The sequence below is a fragment of the Brienomyrus brachyistius genome, chromosome 3, assembly GCF_023856365.1.
Source record: "Brienomyrus brachyistius isolate T26 chromosome 3, BBRACH_0.4, whole genome shotgun sequence".
NCBI lineage: Eukaryota > Metazoa > Chordata > Actinopteri > Osteoglossiformes > Mormyridae > Brienomyrus > Brienomyrus brachyistius.
The window spans coordinates 19,308,551-19,332,100 of record NC_064535.1 but is presented as its reverse complement, the minus strand read 5'-3'; the positions used below and the strand labels follow the sequence as shown (position 1 = coordinate 19,332,100).

The following is a 23,550-nucleotide window of genomic DNA, read 5'->3' as shown; positions in this document are numbered from 1 at the left end:
CCTCGTGCCCATTGCTTCCGGGATAGGCTCTGGACCCCCCGCGACCCAGTAGGATAAGCGGTTTGGAAAATGGATGGATGGATAAATAAAGTACTTACTACATATATAAGCGAAGACGGGACAAATACATGTGGGCCCCAAGCAGCTTTGGGGTATGTACAAACAAGCTTAAAGGTTCCAGTCTGAACACTTCTCAAGCCTTGCTAGAGTATACGTGATTAATCCTACATGCAATTATTTAACTGCCCCTTGCAGATAATTCTGTTGCACTATATGATGATCCAGAGGTAAAAGGAATTGTCTGGCATTACATTTCTTGAACTTTAGTAGTTATCCATCTTCTATTAACTTATCGTGGTCACAGGGGACCTGGACTATATTCCAAGCAGAAAAGGGCAGAAGGCTCAAGTAAACTCTGGGCAGGGCGCTACACGCTAATTTAGAGGCACCAATTAGCCTGACTGCATGTCGGGACTGTGGGAAGAAATGTGCATGACAAAGGGAGAACATTAAAGACCTCGATTCTGGAGGTGTGGAGGGACTGGCTGACTCTGCCTTTTCTTTTGCTTTTGATAAAAGCATTGGCTAAGTCAATGAATGTGATATAATCTATAAGGTAGACTCAAGTACTACTGCTAGTTAAACAAGTGGTCTAACATACATTGTAACTGGTAGGACATGAAAGAGGCAGACAGATAGCATGAAAAACATGAGAGAAGGGCCCAGTGTGAAGGTGTTCATTACTTCATTAAAAATGAAATGAACAAAGAAAATGACTTTAGTATCCTTCACTGTCAGCACAGCTATGTGCATTGTTAATGCTAGAAAGTCTTTCCTAGGGGGTTGCTTACAGTACTTTGTTTGCTGTTGTAATTTGCTATGTCATCTGTTCGGTCATGAGGCCTGCGGTCTCGATGATCCTGAGATTGGTATCCAAGAGTACTGACTTGCCAGGAGTCTGGGGCACAGGGCTGGGACACAGTGGGCCAAAATTACTGCTCTGTGGCCAAGGTAACATGATTAATCTTACCCTGAAACAGGTCTTATTTTTAAAAACCACAGTTGTAAACTATTTGTATTTAAAAATTACAAATGATATCAAATGCAAGTTGTTATAAGTGACAGGTTTGATGCTCAGTTTCCTATCCAAATTAAATATGACCTTGTTTATAAATGCACTGCCAGCCATGTTCTCCCACGCTCTTCTTCTTACCCAGCAGAGGGTCTCCCTCTTCATCTTCCCTAAATCTTCACACTTTTATTTTGCATCACATTTTCACTAGAATCATGTTCCCAAAATAATACCCCCTCCCCACTTCAGGAGCAGGCCTGGAGGTGCTCAGACAAAGCTACAGAAGTAAGAACCTATTTTTGGATAGACTATCTGCATTAACTAATATGTGGGGGGGGGGTCAGATTGACAGGACATGTGTGGCTGACAAGGGTGGTCCATGCCCCCCCAGCCAGAAGACATTCCACTGCGTAAGCAGCCTTTCTGGCCAGGGCTGCTATCTCTATTTTAACCCCCCCCCTCGCTTGCCCCTTCACAGACCCCTCGCTTGGTCTGTGTTTGAATGTGGGTGCAGGAGTGTTCAAGCACATGTGTCCGCCCAGGCTGCCGGAGCACAAGGGAAGCTTGTGAGTGTTGCTGCTTTGTAGCAAAGGAGCTGCAGAATTCTCCGGAAAACGGAGAGCTGCCTCAGACATGGCTCAGCGCTGCTGAGGGTCATCCACAGGCAAGCGACCAGAGAGGGACAGTGATACAGCTGGATGATGGTGGTGGAGGAAGTCATGATCACCCTGTCAGGGGGGGCACCGTGGGGTTTCAGGCTCCAAGGTGGTGCCGAACAGAAGAAACCACTACAGGTGGCAAAGGTAAGAGGCCAGGGGGATAAGCAGGCACGTAGGGAGCATGTCAAGTGGGCTGTGTGCTGACAAGACAAGGTGTTTGACTTGCTTTTTGGTATGAAAGGGGCACAGAAAACATGTAAGATGCAGTAAATGGACATTTAGTGCCAGATGGTGTTAAAATGTAATCTGAGGGCATTTGAGGACTTCTGAAAGAGTTTAAGATAGTCTGAAGAAGGTCGTATATGTGAAAGGTGTGTATATCAATATTTCATTCTTTTTTACTTTTTATTGTAAGGAAATTAGATTCACTTGAGATTTCAACCCCATGTTTGAATACTCAGGCATATCACCTGTGTATGAGTCTCCCTTTACACATACATAGTCAGGGTTCAGTGCTTCTGAAGTGTTGTTTTTATGTCCTACTGACTTGACAAGTATGTTTCTAATGTAACACTGCTGGGATGAATTGCTGAGTCCAGGTCTAAGTTTGGATTTAAAGGGGTCGCCTTCTCTCTTTGACCTGGAATCCAGTTCCAGTCTGACGCACCCATGCGAAGCTTTTCCTCTAAGCCGTTGAATATCATCTGCATATATGTATCATTGAAAATGAATGGGCCAGGGCTGGAATTACCATTCGTTGTATTAATGTGTTTATGCATGTAATGTGAGGTTGTTACATTACTAAAATAAGTTAAATAAGGGAGATGCATAAGTGTGAGGTCTCATGATTCACTAGTGAGTCTCACGTCTTTGGTGAATTTTGCTAGGTCATGGCTGCGGGAGGTAAATCTCATGGGTTGTCATGTGCCTGAACCACAGTGCAGATATCACAGGAGACGTAATTGCAAGTTTTACTGTTGCCATCCCAAATTGACACCCTTTGTGGCCACAGCAAGTTTAAGGGGACCCCAATTTTTTTTGATGGCTCACTGTTTACAGGTTTACTGTCACCTATCTCACTGTTTTCACTGCAGCTAATTTAACATATACACATATGGACAAAGGTATTAGGATACCTGGTCATTACACCTACAGGAACTTTTATGACACCCCATTCTCTATCCATAGGCATCAATATGGAAATGGTCCCCCAATTGCAGCTATAACACCTGCCACTCTTCTGGCTTTCTACAAGATTTTGCAGTGTGTGGGATGGTTTGCCCATTCATTCAGAAGAGCATTTGTGAGGCCAGGCACTGATGTTGGTTGTGAAGGCCTGGCTCACAGTCTCCATTCTAGTTCACCCCAAAGGTGTTTGATGGAGATGAGATCAGGGTTCTGTGTGGCTTAGTGTAGATCTTCCACACCAAACTCACCCAACCATGTCTTTATGGACCTTGTTTTGTGCACTGGGGCACAGTCATGCACTATTCACCTCAGCACTCAGTGACCCCACTCTGTTACTGTATGTGGTACTTCGTTGCTGAGTTTCTGTTGTTTCTAAATGATTCCATTTTGCAATAATACCACTGACAGCTGATCGTGTGATTTGTCACTCCACAGAACACATTTCCACTGTTCCAGAGAATAATGGCGGCATGCTTTACACCACTCCATCTGACGCTTGGCATTGCGCTTGGTGAGGCTTGCATGCAGTTGCTCAGCCATGGAAGCCCATTCCATGAAGCTTCCAGTGCACAGTTATGTAGTTGAACAGAGCATTGACAACTTTCATGCAATATGCGCTTCAGCACTCAGCTACATCACTCTGCTCCTGTATGTGGTCTGCTACTTCATTGCTGAGTTTCTGTTGTTCCTAAATGCTTCCACTTTTCAATAATACCACTGACAGTTGACCGTGGAATATCTAGCATGGAAGACATTTTATGAATTGACTTATTGTAAAGGTGGTGTCCTCTGACTGTACCACGCTTGAATTCACTGAGCTCTTCAGAACTACCCATTCTTTCACAAATGTTTGTAAACCTGACTGCATGGTTAGATGCTTGCTTTTATACACCTGTGGCAATGGGTCTGAATGAACCAACTGAATTCAATGATTGAGAGGTGTGTCCCAATACTTTTGTCCATACAGTGTATGAGCATGACCTGAGTATGATGTGGTCTGGTGATACTTAAACATGTCAAGGAATTCATGTCACATTAAAGCTTGTTCAAAAAACAAAGAAGGAGAACTTCCCAGCAGAATGGCCCAGGTCTTCATCTTTGGCCGTTTCTTAGCTTTCCTCATTAACCCATGATTTCAGCAGATTCCTCTCTTAACCCCTTTATATATGGGTCACACGGTTGCCAGTTTGTTTTTGTGTGAGATCAGACAGGATCTACTTTTCTTTAGCGTCAGCTGTGTGAAACACATTTTTTCTTGCTAATGATACAGTGCCTCTGGGTGGCTGGACAGGACTGATGCATCCTGGTGGTCAGCCTGTTGATATCTGAGGTCCCTAAAGTGCCTCTGATTCCTCCTCTAACACTTAAAAGCCCTTCAGTTATCAGTTGCTCATGTGAAGCACTATTCTTGTCTTGCCAGACATGTAGTCATTTTTGAACCTTGTTACTGTTATGACGACGGGGCATAGTGCAGGCAGGAAAAAGGTGAGTGATCCACTTGGAGCTCAGAGACTAACTTGGGTAATGAACAAAGGCTGCCACTTACATACGCTGATGAGGACTAACTAAGGGCATGTGTGAACAACTAATCAACAAACCCACAGAACAACAACACACAGGTGAAATAGCTTACACTTAACAAGACCATGAACCAGGGAACCTAATAACCACTATGGCTTAACTAGGGGAGACTAGGAACATATATAAACAAAACCAAAATCAAACAGAACATGAGCAGGGAAAACCTAGGAGAGAAAAACTAAGACAGGAAATTTAGCAAATCATTGGGGAACAGAAAAGCAAAATCAAATGAAACAGATGAGGTTGGTTTGCAGCCAGTCTCAGACCTATGACAGGAGGGATATAGCTTCTGCGCCACACATTCAACCCACTGAGGCACGAGGCAATCCAGGGATCAGACAAAACACACAAGGGTCTAGCATGAAAACAGAGGAGGGAACAGGATGGCCAGCAACACCTGCTGGTCAAATGAGGAAGAGACATGAAGGGCAAAGACAGACAGGTACAGACCCTGACAGTTACACAAGAATCATTTGTTCTTTAAAACATGTGCCAATTTAGCATGTTGTCAAATAACCAATTTAGGTTTAAATATCTTATTGCAATGGTACTTTACAAGTGGCGTCATAATTGTTGCAGTATGTTTCGAAAAGGTCAGCTGTGTTGTTGTTCATCTTAAAATCAATTTGAAAGGGTTAGGGAAGGTTTTTGGGTCATCCTGAAGACCTACGCAGAAGACGGTCCTACACAGATGTTTGTGACGGTGTAGCAAAGGCAGGGGTGTTTGTATGAAAGGTTTTTTACTTAATTTTCTGTATTGTTATCACATCAACTATGCCTTGAACTTGTGAGGTATATTGTTTTCATGGGGGGAATGTTTAGAGAGGTGAACCAAACAAGGTCTTGATGTTATCCCTGAGACCTGGATTAGGCAGGCAGCCTCCGCATTCAGTGCATCCACTACAGCCAAAAACAGTCAGGTTACAGGACCACAGAGCATCTAAGTGCTGGTGATGAGAAACTAAACTGATTTAGGAATTTCCCAAGAACATTTTAGCTTTCTATGATCATGCCATATTACGGAACTCATTTATCTAATACTTATCTAAAGTAACTTACAGTTGAGGGAAAGGTTACAATTTGTGTCTGCTCCCTGGGATTTGACCCCATGATCTTTGCATTATTAGCGAAATGCTCTACTTGTTCAGCTACAGGACTTCAACAAATAGAGTAATTTATGTGGTACTGAATGTGGTACTGAGGTGGGCGATTGGGCCAGTCCAGTATCCTGGCATGTGGAGCTATTGAGACTCGAGACTGACATATCAGCCACTTTCATGCCTATGAGCCATCCCTGAACCTGTGCCAAGTAAATGGCATTCCTCAATGGCTTCTCTGAGGTATCTGACCCGTCTTTGATACATGTGACATTCACTCACTCTTTTCTTGTGGGTTCATCTCCTAGTCATTTTTCCCCTTTCTTATGTTCAACCTCTGATATATGATTTATTGTATATTATAGGCATACTGTTGATTAGCATTTTCTGGAAATAATGCAACCAGAAGTAACTGAAACAAAGTTATATTGTGATTAGTAACTTGTAACAGAATTAGGGTGTAGAATATTAAACTTATACATAAGATGCAAATCTGGATGCTGGTGGTACAAAAGCCCCCGATGGTTTATGACGTTCATCAGGAAATTCAAGACAGAAACTTCTTGAAATACTGGTTAGTAATATTTGAATTAGTCTGATGATGAGACCACATTGACATTTGAAAATTCATCTCAGTTTTCATACTTGTCAGGCCATGACCGTTTATTACATTCCAAGGTTAGTAACTCTTCAGGGGGATTCTTTGTCACTCTCAGACTTTTCGACTTTTAGGTTCCAGCCCATTCATGATCATGTATCCTACACATAAAAGGAAGTCAATTCCTCCAGCTGTTCTGTGGACCCAGCGGAATCCGTCCAAATTGTGAAACCATCTGCCTGGCATCTCTGGGGAGCCAAGCTCATTAAGAGAAAGGCTATGTTTGTCACCAGCGAGCCTGAGAGCCGTGGGGCTCTCTCTGATTTCAGGCTTGACGGACAGGCACTCCTTGCCTTGCTTTCTGTTGCAGTCCTCAAGGATTTTGCCACAAACAGGACACACTTTGAAGTAACTGGACCTGCACCAGTCAAAAGTGCAAGAAATTCACTGTTGATCTGGTGGTCCAGATGCAGCCATCATTCTTTGGGAGGGTGCTTTTAGACCTTTCAGGCTACTCCATCCCCACTCTTCTGTGGAGATGAATGTCATCCCCAGAGCTCATCAACCTCACCAACAGACACAAATGACTCTAGGCTTTCCTTCCAGGGGGGTGCACGGTTAGAGAGCCCAACCAGTCATTCAATACAGACTATGCCAAACTGAGCTACACATAAAAAGTTACATTTACAATAAATTATCGGACACTGATATGACTAACACAAGCAACATTTTCAAATATAACTTTAAAATGTAATTTAATTTTATCTTAATATGTGCCCGGCAATGGCTTGGCAGCCCATCCTGGGTTATTCATTAGCTTGTGTCTATAGCATCCATGGTAGGCTCTGGACCCCATTGGCCTTGCATAGGACAAGCAGGTATAGAAATTGGATAGAGGGATGTACAAACTTAAAAGTAAGATTTGTGAATTTAATCCATTACACTTTTTGTCAAACTCAGCAAATTTCACCTCCAAAGTCCACTATCTGTCAGTTCCGCGTCAGCCCTGGCTCTGTAAACGGCGAGGAAGCACAAAGTGATTCAGACTGAGCCATACAGCCCAATTCAATGCTTCAGACATCCCTCTGAACCCACTCCTCCTCCTCCTTTCTGCTTCCCTAATCCTACCCTCCTCCACCTCCCCTTCCTCTGCTATGTGCATGAGCATGAACGCCCTCTGTTGCTGATTTCCTGGAGCAATACTGTGTGGTACCATCCAACTCATTTGGTTTTTTTTCCCAGTTACAGACCTGGGGCTGCATAGAAACACCGGGTTTTATTTCAGCATGCACACACAAAATGGACAGCAACACACTCTCAGGCGATTTGCTGAATGTGACAAAAAGTGTATTAGATTAAATTTAAATCACATACACTACCTTTAATACATTCAAATTGTATTTTAAATAGGGGGTACAATTGCTAACATGCAAACAGACTCATCTTCTCACACAATCCTCCTTTTCTGGTATAAATGTCATCTTCCTACTCTACTTATATATAGGGGGTCCGGAGCCTATCCCAGAAGCAATGGGCACGAGGCAGGGAACAACCCAGGATGGGGGCCAGCCCATCGCAGGGCACACTCACACACCATTCACTCTCACATGCACACCTATGGGCAATTTAGCAAGTCCAATTAGCCTCAGCATGTTTTTGGACTGTGGGGGGGAAACCGGAGTACCCGGAGGAAACCCCACGACAACATGGGGAGAACATGCAAACTCCGCACACATGTGACCCAGGCGGAGACTCGAACCCAGGTCCCAGAAGTGTGAGGCAACAGTGCTAACCACTGCACCACCATGCCGTGATTGTATATATGCAGATGCTAAAATATCAGCATCAATGGGATGTTTGGGCATGATACTCTTAAATCCTTAGTACACAGCTATCATCCCCTAATCAAAGCTGTTACAAAGTTAGGTTTGAAATTCAAACAGAACAGCACAGGGGGGGATGAGTGAATCCATTATGGTTTCCAAGTGCTTGTCTCGCAACATATTCCACACATGGAGTTGTCCCTTAGGGGCATATTTATGCAAAGTTACAACTGACCCAAGTTCACCTGTTTTCTCTAACATCCAGGATAGGATTGGAAAATTGGAGGTTTTAGAACCACTGGACAGTAGTGACCACAAAATGATTAAAATTGAGGTTAATTTCAGTGTCCGAAGAGCATAACAAAAATATACAATGCTAGGAAGGCTAAATTTCACAGAATGAGACTGAAACTGGAAACTGTAAACTGGATGGAGTTACAGTAAACAGCAAAACTGTTGAAGAGGCATGGAAATTTTTTAAAAGCACATTGTTGCAAGTGCAAGAGGACTTCATGTATGTTTCCAGCAAAACTAAGTCTAGAAAACTGCAGCCAAGATGGTTTACTACGGAAATTAAGAATGAAGTCAGGAGGAAAAGGGCTCTCTTCCACAAATGTAAATTAACTAACAATTTCAAAATGAAGCAGGAGTATCTAAGTCTACAGGTTGAGTTAACAAATAACATTAGACTCACCAAGAGGAATGTAGAAAGGAAGATTGCACTGGAGGCTAAGGATGACATTAAAGGTTTTTAACTCCTAAAGAGCTCTAAAAGCTGAAATCACTAATCTGCAGGATAGTAAGGGCCTTATAACTGAAAATGAAATCGATTTAGTAAATGAGTATAATGATTATTTTACATGGGTGTTCGCAATAGAGAACACGAGTAACTTGCCACCATTTAGTACAAATACAGCGTCGTCTATGACAAATATATGTGCCCTTGGGAGGTAAAGTGGGCTGTCCCACAAAAACAAAGTTTTGAGAAAATGAGCTCCAAAGTTGAAATGTTTTCAAGAAATCAGTGTGCCTATACCCTACAACTGATATATATCATAGGTAGCACAGACGTATGACTTAGATAATAACTTATCCAATTGAAAATATTCAATAAAAAGGGGTAGGGGTCAAAAATGTGGGATAACCCACTTTACCTCTCAAGGGCACATATGTACAGCTGAGGCTGATGTGGTACACAGCCTAGCTAAGCTCAAAATAAATAAATCGCAGGGCCCTGATGGCATCTTGCCTATAGTTTTAAAAGAGATGAGGGATATAATTAGAAAACCTTTAACTTTAATATTTCAGAAATCCTTATCTACTGGTGTGGTACCTTCTGATTGGAAGCATGCTAATATAACACCCATATTCAAAAAAGGGGACAGAAGTAACCCAGCAAACTATAGGCCAATCAGTTTATCTTGCATAACTGGAAAAGTAATGGAAGCTATAATCCAAGTGAAAATGGCAGATTACCTGAATTCAAATAACATTCTGAGGAATACCCAACATGGATTTAGGAGACGTAGATCCTGTTTAACTAATTTACTTGAGTTCTTTGAGGAAGCAACAAGAGAAATTGATCACAAAAAGGCCTACGACGTGATCTATTTAGATTTCCAGAAGACCTTTGATGTTGTCCCTCACAAACAGCTTTAGCTTAAGCTCAAAGGTTTCAGGAACTGTAGCAGCTTAGATCGAAAACTGGTTAACAGATAGGAAGCAGCGGGTAGTTATTAGACGCACAATGTCACATTGGGCCTGTGTTCATAGTGGGGTACCACAGGGTTCAATTTTAGGACCACTATTGTTCCTAATTTACATTAATGATGCTGGCACCAATACATGCAGTAAACTGGTTAAACTTGAAGATGACACCAAGGTGAGTGGTGTAGCAGATGCTAAACCAGCAGCACAGAGGCTAAAACAGGATCTTGATTTAATTAGCGACTGGCCTGATACCTGACCAATGAAATATAACGTAGATAAATGTAAGGTACCTGTGATGGGCTGGCCCCCCATCCTGGGTTGTTCCCTGCCTCGTGCCCATTGCTTCCGGGATAGGCTCCAGACCCCCCACAACCCAGTAGGATAAGCGGTTTGGAAAATGGATGGATGGATGGATAAATGTAAGGTAATCCATGCAGGGAGCAGAAATATAAAGTACAGATATTTTATGGGTTCCACTGAAATAAAGGTAGCTGATTATGAGAAAGACCCCGGTGTGTATGTCGATGCTTCCATGTCCCACTCTCGCCAGTGTGGGGAAGCAATTAAAAAGGCCAATAGGATGTTGGGTTACATCTCTAGGTGTGTGGAGTTTAAGTCAAGGGAGGTGATGCTACGATTATATAATTCTTTGGTAAGACCCCACCTAGAATATTGTGTGCAGGTTTGGTCACCATACTTTAAGAAGGACATTGCTGCCTTGGAATAGGTTCAACGTAGGGCTACGAGAATGATTCCTGGTCTTAGAGGAATGTCTTATGAGGAGAGGTTAGCTGAGCTGAATCTGTTCAGCCTCGCGCAAAGGAGATTAAGGGGGGACATGAGATTCCAACAGATTTGGATGCTGTTCAGCCAAATGGCTACTTCAATATTAGTTTAAATACTACAACTCGTGACCATATGTGGAAATTAGTGGGAAAACATTTTAAACTGAATTTGAGAAAACACTTCTTTATAAAGCATGAAGTTAGAGTATGGTCTTCCTGTTCATGTAATACAAGCTAAAACTCCTTTAAATCAGAGCTAGATAAGATTTTAACAACTCTGAGCTATTAATTAAGTTCTTCCCAAAATGAGCTTGATGGGCCGAATGACCTCCTCTCGTTTGTACATTTCTTATGTTCTTATACTTCTGTGGGCCTGTTCCTGTTGGGACTTTTTCCACTTCTTAAAACAAAATATCTTGGCTTCACAAAATAGGAACTATCACTATTACTGCTGTGCTTCTGCCTTCTCTGTGTTCAGAGGTCTGTTCCTGTGGCCTCTAGTAATGCTTCCATGTGGTTGCTTTCTTTGTGTCTCCCTCTGCTGGAACAGGTGCGCAAGCGCAGCAAAGCATGCCGGGCAGGTCTTCGTCAGGCTGATGAGTTGGTGTCCATCAATGAGAGCCCGTGTAATGGACTGTCTCATGCCCAAGCTATGAACCTCATCGACAGCTCCTCCGGGACGCTACACTTGCGGGTCAAAAGGTCAGAACTGGGCGGCCGAGCGGTCAGGTGACATGGGCAGACATCTGACTGGGCCAGAAGTAGGCTTTTCAAAAAGACATCCCAAATTTCATATTATTTATGAAATTTAAATATTCATATTAATATTATTTCATATTAATATTCGGAATTTAACCCATTTTCTAACCAAATTTTTTAAGCTTTTCAGTACTAGTTGACTGAAACAAAATTAATTGAAAAATATAAGATGCTTCTAATTTTTTATATTATAATGATCCTTCATATTTATCATAATATAATGCCTTGTAGCATTAATGGTATCTTGTGTCTGAATGGTATCTTAATGGTATTAATTTAGTATTAATAATAATTAATAATTCATGGTATCTTGTGTTGTAATGCTTAACAATTAATGCACAACAAAAGTTGAATATGGTGAATTTTTACCGTGAAGTTTGGCTCACAAGTTAGCTTTCTCCACAGAGTACCAGTGGGATTCCAGTCTGTGGTGCTGTTGACCCGAGCTCCATCCCCAAGGATTGACAAGGAGTATCGGGCCTCTCTAAGGCCCAAGTCTCCGAAACCACCCCAGCTAGTGTCAAGGTCGTACCCCAAGTCGGGCAACGAGAGCTGGGTGAGGCAGGACTTGCCGACCTCCACACACGGCAGTGAGGCCTACTACTGCGAGACAGACAGCGACGTGGATGTGACACATGAGAAACAGCGAAGGCAGAAGCGCCGCAGCCCCAGCACCATGCCAGCCAGGACCGTAGGCAGGGAGTCCCCAGAAGAGACCTCTGAGATGAGTGGCTATGACAGCGCCCCCGATGCCCGTACCTATGTTCCTGCTCCAGGGAGCTGCATGGCCAATGGCAGGGAGCCCATGTGGACTTTGCCACCGGGGAATCTTCCAGGTGTAGCACAAAAGGAGGTGGTTTATCAGCCCGAGGCAGGCGAGTGGTCCTTCCAGAGGGAGACCTCCAAGAACTCTTTGGCGAACACAGACGATCAAAACCCACAAAACGGAAGGGCAGAGGTGGACAGTGGCTTCCAGGAGCCCTCCAGCCTCCCACCACTGGTATCCCCTGAGCGGGCCAGAGAAGCTCGCCAGCTGGCCTCCAGCAAGCAGTTGGTGCCAATGGTGGGGCCAGTGGACAACCCTGTGGATGAGGAGCTCACCATCACCTACATGGACAAGGCGAAACAAGCCAGTGAGTACCTGCCCTTACTGCACTGCCCCCTGCACTTGCCACTCACCTGGCCTCCTTAGTGCAGGTCCGTAGGGAGGTTTGTTGAAGTCCCTTTGAAATATACCGACAAATTGGTCATTGTTTGATTTTCAGAGGATGTCCTGAATATTTCCTCATTCAGTGTGGTGCAATTCCACATCCCTTCAGGCAAAATTCGAAGACAAAAAGATTCAAAAGCACCCAGTCCTTTACACTGACAATACCAGAAAAAGGTGGCAGCAGTAACAAATTCCTTGTGGTTTAAACCCTTGAAAAGGTGCATGAGTGAATACCAGGCCCTTTGCTTCTCCACCAGCACTAGCACCAGGGAGTATTAGTAATGTTTTCTGAGAGAGATCTGGGCTGTCAGCACCTGGAGTGAGTCCACTGAGAGACTCTGCATCTGCTCTCTGGTGTCAGGTAGAGCTATGGCTCACCAGCTCCTGTGCTAAGACCCATGTGTTAATGAACACATATCCACGTCACATGACTGAGGGCAGGCCTGCATGCTGGCGTGGAGCGATCACGCGGCAGAGATGCAGGAGACGTGTATGTTTACAGGTGTCAAGTGTCTTATTTACGGGTTTTCAAGCTAAATAGAATCAAAGGACACAAAAGGGAATGTTTATTCACGAGTTGTTCAATTATGAAAATGAAGACTTCCATGCCCCATTTCTGTTCCTGCATCAGATTCCTTTTTGCTGTGTGGTTCGTCTAAGAAAAGAGGTCTGGGTTGTGCTCTTATCAGCAGCAACTGACCTGCCAAACCTGCCGGCTCGTATGTGAGAGCTGAGACCAGAGGAAGTGCAAAGGCTGCTGTTTGTAGGATGCTATACAGACAGTGGCACTATTTATAAAACTCACCCCTGAGAGGGAACGTGGGGACACTTATGTTGTCAGCAACACATTTATCTGACTGGATGTTTATTTTTGATCAACAGCACCGTCTGGTGCTTCCGCTGCTCTGTGAGATAAAAACCATATAAACTGATGCATTAAGCAAGTCATATTATAAATGTCAGGCAGATAATAAATGTCACGCAGATAATAAATGGGGGCTTTTCCAGGACGGTAAAGCTAAACGTGAACCAAAATAAAAATACTATTAAAGCAAAAAAATGTTTAGTAGTAGTATTTTTATTCTGGGGTTATGGGGAGGACAATGCTGTATGAAAGGCGAAATAATTGGGTGAGCATGTATAGCACATAAAAATAATATTAATACTAAAAGTGAATATAAGGGGTCTAAAAGCGTCAGTAAAAATTCCCTGCCCATTGAAAACTAAAGCGAAACTTTAAAAAAAACACAGAAATTGAACTGGACCTAAAGGAATAATAACAGTATAATAAAATTATCTAAATACTAGATAAATAAACTAAAATAAAATAAATTCACACAGCTGATACTCAGTCCTAGTTACTAATTTGGGGGGGGTGTATTTTTGTCTTTGTGTACCTGTCACCTTGGTGATGTCTCATTTGATATCTTTAATTCTGCTGAAAGGTTAAAGTTATTCAAACATTTCAGTCTCCTTCTTCAGAAAGTACCTCAGAAAGAAATATCACTCACTCAGTCTGCCAGATGCTGCCTGCTGCCATTAAATAAGTGGACAGTTACGTGTGCCGTAAAAATGCACAGAAGATATTTCTAGTGTCTGACCTCAGCAGGATCTCAGTTTAAAGGTCAGATTGGTGTTGTTTGTCGATGACAGAACTCTGTGCACCATGATCATTCACTCTATCTACAGTGATGATATAAATGTCTTATTAAGTCTCTGTGATTATTTTGAATAGCCTCCATTAAAGCATTCATCTTCCATACAGTGTCATTATATGTAAGAAGACTGTAGTTGAGTACCCCAATTTGGACTGGGCAATATCTATAAAAAATAATACACTATATGGACAAAAGTACTGGGACACACGTTCTAATCATTTAATTCCGGTGTTTCATAAACACCTATTGCCACAGGTGAAAACAATCAAGCGCCTAACCATGCAGTCAGGTTTGCAAACATTTTTGAAAGAACTGATCATTCTGAAGAGTTAAATGAATTCAAGAGTGGTACTCTCATAGGATGCCAATACTATGTTCACTAAATAACTGCAGAGTTCCAAACTTCCTCTGGCATTAACCCCAGCAGAAAAACTGTGCTCTGGGAGTTTCATGGAATGGGCTGCCATGGCTGAACAGCTGCATGCAAGCTTCACCAATCGCAATGCGAGTGTCGGATGGAGTGGTGTAAAGCATGCCGCCATTGTTCTCTGGAGCAGTGGAAATGCGTTTTGTGGAGTGACAAATCACATTTCTCTGTCTTTGGTCTTTGGCAGATGCCAGGAGAATGTTACCTGCCTGACTGCATTGTGCCCACTATAAAGTTTGGTGGAGGAGGGATAATAGTATGGGGTTGTTTTTAGGGTGTTGGGCTAGACCCCTTATTTCTGGTGAAAGGAACTCTTAATGCTATAGCATACCAAGACATTTTGGAGAACTATATGCTTCCGTCTTTATGTGAACAGTTTGAGGAAGGCTCTTTTCTGTTCCAGCATGACTGTGCCCCAGTGCACAAAGCAAGGTCCATAAAGACATGGTTGACTGACTCATACAAAGCCCTGACCTGAACTCCGTCAAACACCTTTGGGATGAACAAGAGTGGAGACTGCAAACCAGGCCTTCACGTCCAACATCAGTGCCTGACCTCACCAATGTTCCCACAGACCTACTCCGAAATCTTGTGGAAAACCTTCCCAGAAGAGTGGCAGCTGTCATAGCTACAAAGAGGGGACCAACTCCATATTGATGCCTATGGATTCAGAATGTAATGTCATAAACATTACTGTAGGTGTAATGACCAGGGATCCCAATACTTTTGTCCATGTGGAGTATTTATATTTAAAAATATCAGGATAAATGTAATGATGCACCAATAAGGAAATTTCTGTCCGACACTGATAGCCAATTATTTTGAAAAATGACACCGGTACCGATTGTTTGAGAAATTCAAAAGGTTGCTTCACCTGCTACATTTCCATCTTGTTAAAGGGACACTCCACCCAAATAAATAAAAAATTAATTACATTCTAAAAATATGAATAAGTGTTTACCTTTTGGTAAGAAAACAACAACAGTCCCAGAGCACTATATTTAATAACTGCATACATTTTATATACACTGTGTGCAGAATAATTTAGGCAAGTACTATTCTTGGAGATAATGTTAAGCAAAAGTTGGGCACACCTTGACTTCCGCAAACAAAAATAAAAGAAAAATGCTTGACTATTAGTGTGCAAAATTATTAGGCAATCATAAACTAAGTGGGTTTTCTCTCTTCACCATCAACTGAGATAATACAGTAAGAAACAGTTTTTGTCATTCAATATATAAAGAATAACAATCATTTGTTCTATACAGCCATTCTTCACCAAGTTTAATGTCCTGCATAGCAACCTTATTTCTCAATGACCATCATGAGCCTGTTGTCCATTGGACCAATCAAGTTTTTGATTTGATCCCATCCTATATTAGGTGAGGCATCTAGGACCGCCTCCCAGATGCTGCTCTGAGAAGTGTACTGCTTGCCATGTCGGTAGGTCTCACACTTTAGTAACACCCAGTAGTTCTCAATGGGGGTTGAGTCAGGCGATGAAGGAGGCCTGGTCATAATTCAATCACCTTTCAAGCCTTTCTTAGCCAGTATGGAATACTTAGATTCATGGGAAGGAACATTGTCCTGTATGAATATCATGTTTTATTTTAAAAGCTGTTGGCTATTTCTTGTGCCAGTGTTTGAAGAAGGTATCTTCTAGAAATCGGCAGTAGATCTTGCGGTTAATTTTTAAACCATCTGCAAGTCAGAAAGGTCATCATCTCTTCTCCATCTCCTTCTTGGTGCTTGTAGAGGGTGTCCATCCACTAGTCCATCCATCTGCTCCATAAAGAGCCACTTACATCTCATCTGTCCACAAAACCTTTGTAACATCATGCTTGAGACGTGTCCATGCTCAGTGTTAATTATTTATCTTGTGTATGTTATTGAGTGGAGGTCATGTTTCAGCCTTTGTGACATGCAGCATGCCATACCTAGTACTTCCAGAGATTCTGTTCAGATTGCTGTTTTGAAAAATAATGTACAATTGATGCTAAAGTGTTTCTGGAAGTATCTTTAATTTGCCACAGTTTTTAGGCAGTTAATTGTGTTTTCTGTCTATATGCTTCTTCAGTCCTCTTTGGCTGTTCACCACAAAACACTTGATTCTGTTCAAGTTTCAAAAGTTTTAATTGTTTTGCGTCCCTCTGACTGCACTTTACTATTTAATTTTTTTATGTTCTCTGAAAGGTCCTTTCTGGCTCATTTTAATAGTAATAATTTGCTTAATAATTCTGCACAGGGGGCGGCATGGTGGTGCAGTGGTTAGCACTGTTGCCTCACACCTCTGGGACCCGGGTTCGAGTCTCCGCCTGGGTCACATGTGTGCGGAGTTTGCATGTTCTCCCCACGTCGTCATGGGGTTTCCTCCAGTTTTCCCCCACTGTTTTTCTCCAAACAGAAATAACTCGCACCAAATTCTGAACATGCAGTTTTTAAACAGTTCATTCTTAGTTATACAACAGACCAAAAAATCTCTTTGGACAAGATGCATTCTATGAGTGCGTTATCAGAGTCTGTGTCTTCATGCCTACAACCAAATCACAGCTGTGGTATACTGGAGTACAACCGCACTCCATCTCATATGTTATTGCTTAATTAGAGATTCATCTGGACTGAAAATATTGGTCTGTGTATTTTACAATTTAAATACACACTTGCTTTATTTATTATTTATTGGAACAGATTTGTTTTTCAGAAACTGTCACCGTCATACTCTTTACTGTTTCACCTTAAGGTGAGCAATCAAATTTGTTGTGTTGAAATGTTCACTAGTATATCTTCCTTGTGAAAGTTTAACAGAGCAATGTTTGCAAAATGCATTTACTAATGCTGTCTTCTCTAAAACAATTCCATACAGCAGACATTTTTGGAACTGATGAGTACGCAGGTATGCGAAGCCATACAGGTGGCCACCTTAAAGGCAGTTATTGGTGGGAAATATTGGCACATTTTTATCCATTGGCTGATGCCTGATTGTTGTTGTATCTGCCAATACCACTCGTCGGACGATAAAATCGGTGCACTTATAGATAAATGATAATATAATCTCTTCCAACATCCCCCCCCCATGTGGTACCCTGTAGGGGACTTAAATTACTTTAGTCAAAAGAAACATGTGCAAGAAGCATAAGAAACGATACATGGATAATCTGCTAAATGGCTGGTGCTACAGCTGACTGGGAGGAGAAGTAGCTGATCATCAATTTTTTTAGTCTCTGTGGAAAATGATTAATTGGTGGGCCAGATTTAATTACAATTTAAAAACATGGACAGCCTAAAGCACTGATTCACAAAACATGCAGTAAGCCCTATCCATGTACTACTATTATGAGCAACGTGTACATACACTGATAAGCTTGCACACCATTCAACAGTTGAAACACAATAGCAGTGTGATTTTTTTAGTCAGAAATGCAGGCTATAAAAATGAACTGGAAGTGACATCATAGATCTTTTTTGTCCTGTGTCTAGCTTAAAATCATATTTTGCCGATGAAGACAATAATTGCCGATACTATCACCATATCACTCAACCTTAGTCCCAGTTTTGCAGGAATCAGATCAGGTACCGTTATTGTCAGGAGGAGAGCTCTGAATTGGATGGAGGGTGGACTGAAATGTAATGAAAGGTCTGTCCTCTTTCAGTCCCGCGAAGGCTTCTACCAGACCAGGTCTGTTCAGTGCTGGCCGATCTCACTGAGACTTATTTTTTGAAAGAGATTTCAGCTTCTTAGGCTCTCTGCCGGAAAATAAGGAGCGGCTGATGGTAAGCAATGACCTTTGTCTGTATTTTAACTAAGGCCTCTGACCTTTACTCTTGTTGCCCACAGAGCTGCACAGAGGTGACACAGTACAGGACCATCAGATAAAGGAGGCACGCACCAAATGCCGGACCATTGCCTCACTGCTGACAGATGCACCCAACCCACACTCCAGGGGTGTGCTGATGTTTAAGAAGCGCAGGCAGCGTTCCAAGAAGTACACCCTGACCAGCTTCGGCAGCGTGGACGAGGACATACTGCGGGACTCGCATGAAGACGATGGTGTCCTGCCTGGCAGCGAGTCAGAGTTTGACGAGGATGGCTTCACCACAGCGCCAGATCCTACCTGGGACAGCGACTACCTGGAGGCCCTGGAGAAGAGGGGTGGAGGCAGGCAGGAGGGGGCGGAGAGCCCAGGGCTGACAGCTACCTCAGGAAAGGGCGCCCCGCCTCTTTGAGCAGCAGAGGAAGAGGGCAGAGGAGCATGTGAAGAAGATGGCCATGCAGCAGGTGCAACAGACTCCACCTCCTCAGGAGTCCCCCCCCTCCAGAGGCAGAGGCCCCGCCCATGCCAGCCCCCACCCTTCCTCTAGCCACCTGCTACAATGTCACCACTGTAGGGCCAGTCACCACGAGCATAGCCTCTGCGGTGCCAGAAACCACCCCACCCTCAATGCTGCAAGAGCTGCCATCACCCTTGCTTGCAGCCTTGCCATCCAGCTCTGTGGTGAATAGAACTGCACGACCATTCACCCCAGGCTTCATTACCCACCGTGCCTCCACTGCACCTGTGGTGTTCCGGCCCCACTTCACCAAGCAGACTAAGCCCACCATGACCTCTGAGGGTATACCAGCCCCTCTCTCCACTGCCGGTGCTGTGTCTTCCCCTCATGCTGCTGCCCCTGCCACTGCTCCCCCATTCATCTTTCCGCCTGCTTCCTCTACAGGGGATGAGCCCTTCTCCCCGCCACTAACTTTGGCCACATCCGTTCCTTCTGGGACAGCATCTTCCCAGCCAAAATCTTCCAATCTTTTCAAGAGCAGCGACACCTCACTTCCTGATCCAGTGAGGCCCTCCCAACTCATGTCCTGTGAACAGCGGCCTGCCGCCCCCACCAGCCGTACTGGGATCCTCTTGGAAGCGCACCGCCGGGCCTATAAGAAACCCCTGTTCAGCGGGCCTGAGGATAAGAAGACGGCCACCCCTAACCCAGAATTACTCTCTCTGGTGCAGAACCTTGATGAGAGGCCCAAGGCGGGCCAGGAGCTCAACTTTGAGTCCGGCCCGGATGAGGATGTGTTCAGCCCGGATGGGGAGACAAGAGACTTCACACAGGCCCAGAAGAACAAGGTTCCCCCTCCAGTGGCACCAAAACCACGTGTGATGCCCGCGATCGCCCATGTGCCATCCGGCATGGAGGGCAAAGGCGCCGAGCTGTTTGCGCGCCGGCAGACCCGCATGGATCGCTACGTGGTGGAAAGCAGTGGATGCCAGCTGCCAGACCTGCCCCGTTCACCCTCCCCCCACGCCCTCCCTCCCAGCGCACTGGAAGTACTCACCCAACATCCGTGCACCTCCCCCCATTGGCTACAACCCACTGCTCTCCCCTTCCTATCCACTGGGGGCGCAACGCAGCAAAGCATCCATGACCTCTCAAGGGGGTCACAACAGGGGAAGCCAGCAGAAAGAGGGGATCCGTGCTCTGGATTTCATGAGGAGGCAGCCCTACCAGCTGAACCCCGCTATGTTTAGCTTTTCTAGCGTCGCGGCAGACCAGCGGCAGCAGCACCACCGCAGCGATCACATGACGGGCAGCACCCTCAGCGCTCCGCGACAGATCCCCATCAGGTCGGTGGGTGTGCGCGAGATCCGCCGCTTCTCCACACCCACACCCATGTCGGCGTCCACCTCCCTGATGCCCACTGTCATCACCCCCCGAGCTGCCACCACACTGGGGGAGCCCCTACTCTGCCCTGACGTTACCTCGCCCAGCACCACAGCAGAGTCCCCTCCATCACTTCCTACAGCAGCCCTCCCTGAATTACCAAAAATATCCAGCGTGCCTGTGCCGAGCCGGGTACGTGTCGCCGGTCCTGTTCCTTTCCCGGGCCCTGCCAACACGGGCCTCCAGGTATCGAAGCTCTTCCTGAGTGCCCCTGAGCTGAGCCCCCTGCGCTCGCCCACTGTCCAGGCCCCCAAACCACGCTTCGTAGCTTCAAGAAAAGGGGCTCAGATGAGCATGTGGAGGCCGGGGGGGGCACACCCCTAAGGCCTGCCCTCCTAACCCCTGCAATGTCACCCTATGGCAGCTTCTGTTATACATTGTACCCGCAGCCATGTGACAGTCACATGCTTGTGGAATCAGGGTCTGTCAGTGGGTGCTAAAAAAAATTTACTTGTCCATCAATTTTCAAATTGTGTTGCATAACATTTGACGCTAACAGTGACAGGGTAGAGACACGATACTTACTGATATCTAACATGGTGTCCAATGTGCAATATTAAAATAGAATACCTTCTTGTGTATTATTATTCAAATAAAATACCTTCTTGTATGTTATTTTATCCCTGACAAGAATGTCCTAAAGTACAACATAAACCCCTGTTTCATTTCACAGTAGTTTTTCTGTTCTCCATCTAAATGATGCATGAAACCAAAAAGACCTAAAAAATCTTATATTGTTGTATAGTGTTGGGTCTGCTGTCATTGCCTATATATGGTGCATCACTGAGATTCAGTCATGATGCATCACCAGGGCAGATCAAACAGATCAAACATCAGAAAATTACAAATGCAGCCCAAAAGGATCCTGATGAATGTGCACTGAATTACTGTGCTCACAAAACTTGAAATGTGATTTTACTGCAAGTAATAATGAACCAAATCCTTACTTCCAAATCCTTACTGGAGGAGGGTGCCCCCCCCCAGCTACTGGGTAGGGCAGCTCCTCACAGCTCCTGCACTCATGTATTTACCATTGAGCCAGTGGGCCTGTGAAGCTCAAAAAAGAGGCTGCCGATCTGGCCGGCCTGTTCAGTGTATGCAGTTATGTGAGGGTGCGAGCTGCTTTGTGTTGATGTTAGCTTCACCAGTGGCTCTCCTCTTACGCTTGACCTGCTCTGCGATTGAATGGTTTGCCAGATGCAGTGGCTCATACACCCAGTGTGCAGCAGAAACCTTGAGTATGAAAGCATACTGACTCTGGACTTGATAGCATAGCCATTTAGCTTCTTTTTTTTATCATTGCTCAGGTTGTGTTGACTATAATAACGTAGAATGTTTAGTGTGTTATTTTCTTTACCTTGATTTGAAGATGATGCAATCAGTGTTAGTAGATGCCCATGTGGCGACCTAGATATGCTTCACTGCTGTCACCCCCTGCCTCTCTGGTCAGTGCGCTGTACATTCTCCTCACATTGGGGGGGGGGGGGGGGAGGTGTTGAGGGGGAGAGGAAACTGGGGGTTTGCTAAGTTGCTAAGAAAGTAATGCCCTAGATGGCTGCCTGTGTTGCCTGTTGGGTTGACCCGCCCTGGATGTAACAGCAAGTCACCGGTGCAGGAGTGTGTGATCCTAGAAGAGATGCTGAGGATGTCGCTGCTGCCGTGAGGAGTGAAAGCCTTCATTGGTAGGGGAACAAGGGAAATTGTCAATAGCCCCCTTTTTTAGCCTTTGTGGTTATGGGGTGTGGCAATTATCTGCAGAGAGCAGGGGGATGTGCTTTTGGTGCCATTCTACTTGAACTGTTAAATGATGATGACATGAGGGAGATCCCCCACAGACTGTGGAGATAGAGAGAAAGTGACTGAGCAGAGATGGGGATGGGGCCTATAGCTGAGGAAGGATGATCTAGTGGGTAGGTGGACAAGCACAGGATCTCCTGGCACCGGTGTCTCGCTGCCTGGATTTGGTGAGATTGGCTAAACAGACAAGCTTGCGTGTCACATATTGACTGTGGTATGTCCTGTTTTTGCTTTTTAAAATTTAGATAACAGGAAATAGCCAAAGTCTAATACAGAATTTGTCAGTGTGTACTTAATCTTCAGCTATGGGATACAGGCTCAGCAGTGGTTATACTCGCCAAACAAAGTCTTTCAAAAATAAATAACAGTTATGAAAAACTTCCTGGGTGTTTGTGTCCTCTAAGTCAACTTTTCCATCCCATCTATTTATGCTCTTTATCCTGGCTCGGTTGGACAAAGATGGTGTTTTCAGTTCCAGCACAGCTCAGCAGTGGTGTCAACTCAGGGAGCCGAGAGATCTCCTTCTCTCCCCTCCGCAAACCTGCTCCTTCTGTGCTTCAGAAAATGGACTTTAGGCCAAAGGTCTGAACAAAACCTTACAGGCTCTCAGAGCCTGAGAAGAGGTGAGGTGATGCCTGGGACACCAATGCACTACACTACAGTACTTCCATCCATCCATCCATCCATTTTCCAAACCGCTTATCCTACTGGGTTGCGGGGGGTCCGGAGCCTATCCCGGAAGCAATGGGCACGAGGCAGGGAACAACCCAGGATGGGGGGCCAGCCCATCACTCACACACCTATGGGCAATTTAGCAAGTCCAATTAGCCTCAGCATGTTTTTTGGACTGTGGGGGGAAACCGGAGTACCCGGAGGAAACCCCACGACGACATGGGGAGAACATGCAAACTCCACACACATGTAACCCAGGCGGAGACTCAAACCCAGGTCCCAGAGGTGTGAGGCAACAGTGCTAACCACTGCACCACCATGCCGCCCCACTACAGTACTTCCTAGGCGCGTAATTGGAATATGGAGATACATCGCCATAAACCTGAGTTATGAGCCCGAAACAGCTACACCCTACATCACAGCAAAATGACGTACAGAAAATGTATGCAGTAGGAAAGCTATTCTAACCAGTTTTTCCTTTTAATGCTGTTAACTGCATACATTTCACGGTGTATACTGCTTTTTCAGTCTTTCAGCTGTCCTAACCTCCACACCGCTCAAATCATTACTGGCTAGCAATGCAATTAACGAGTCCAGTGGAGAGATTTACTGATGACACACTTCAACCCACCTCCCAGCATTCAACAGTGCAGCCACATAGTCATCCGAATAATAATTTGATTACTAATTGCAAAGTATTTGCATAACTACCTTTTCTGCACAGACAACGAAACAGTGTTGTTTTCATTCTGTAGTAATCATATAAATGTATAGTTGGAATAATTTTATATATACAGCTGTG

The 23,550-nt window shown here is 44.4% G+C and overlaps 1 protein-coding gene across 1 annotated transcript; it reads left to right on the top strand.

Annotated features, from left to right (window-relative positions):
* Window positions 1-1,529: 1,529 nt before the first annotated feature.
* On the top strand, window positions 1,530-22,457 carry LOC125738742 (synaptopodin 2-like protein). The gene is given in 7 exon segments (XM_049008003.1): window positions 1,530-1,875; window positions 11,064-11,215; window positions 11,678-12,405; window positions 18,403-18,779; window positions 18,781-18,875; window positions 18,877-19,851; window positions 19,853-22,457. Coding segments are annotated over 7 exon segments (3,183 nt in total). The 5' UTR covers window positions 1,530-1,770; the 3' UTR covers window positions 20,604-22,457.
* The last annotated feature ends 1,093 nt before the right edge of the window (window positions 22,458-23,550 follow it).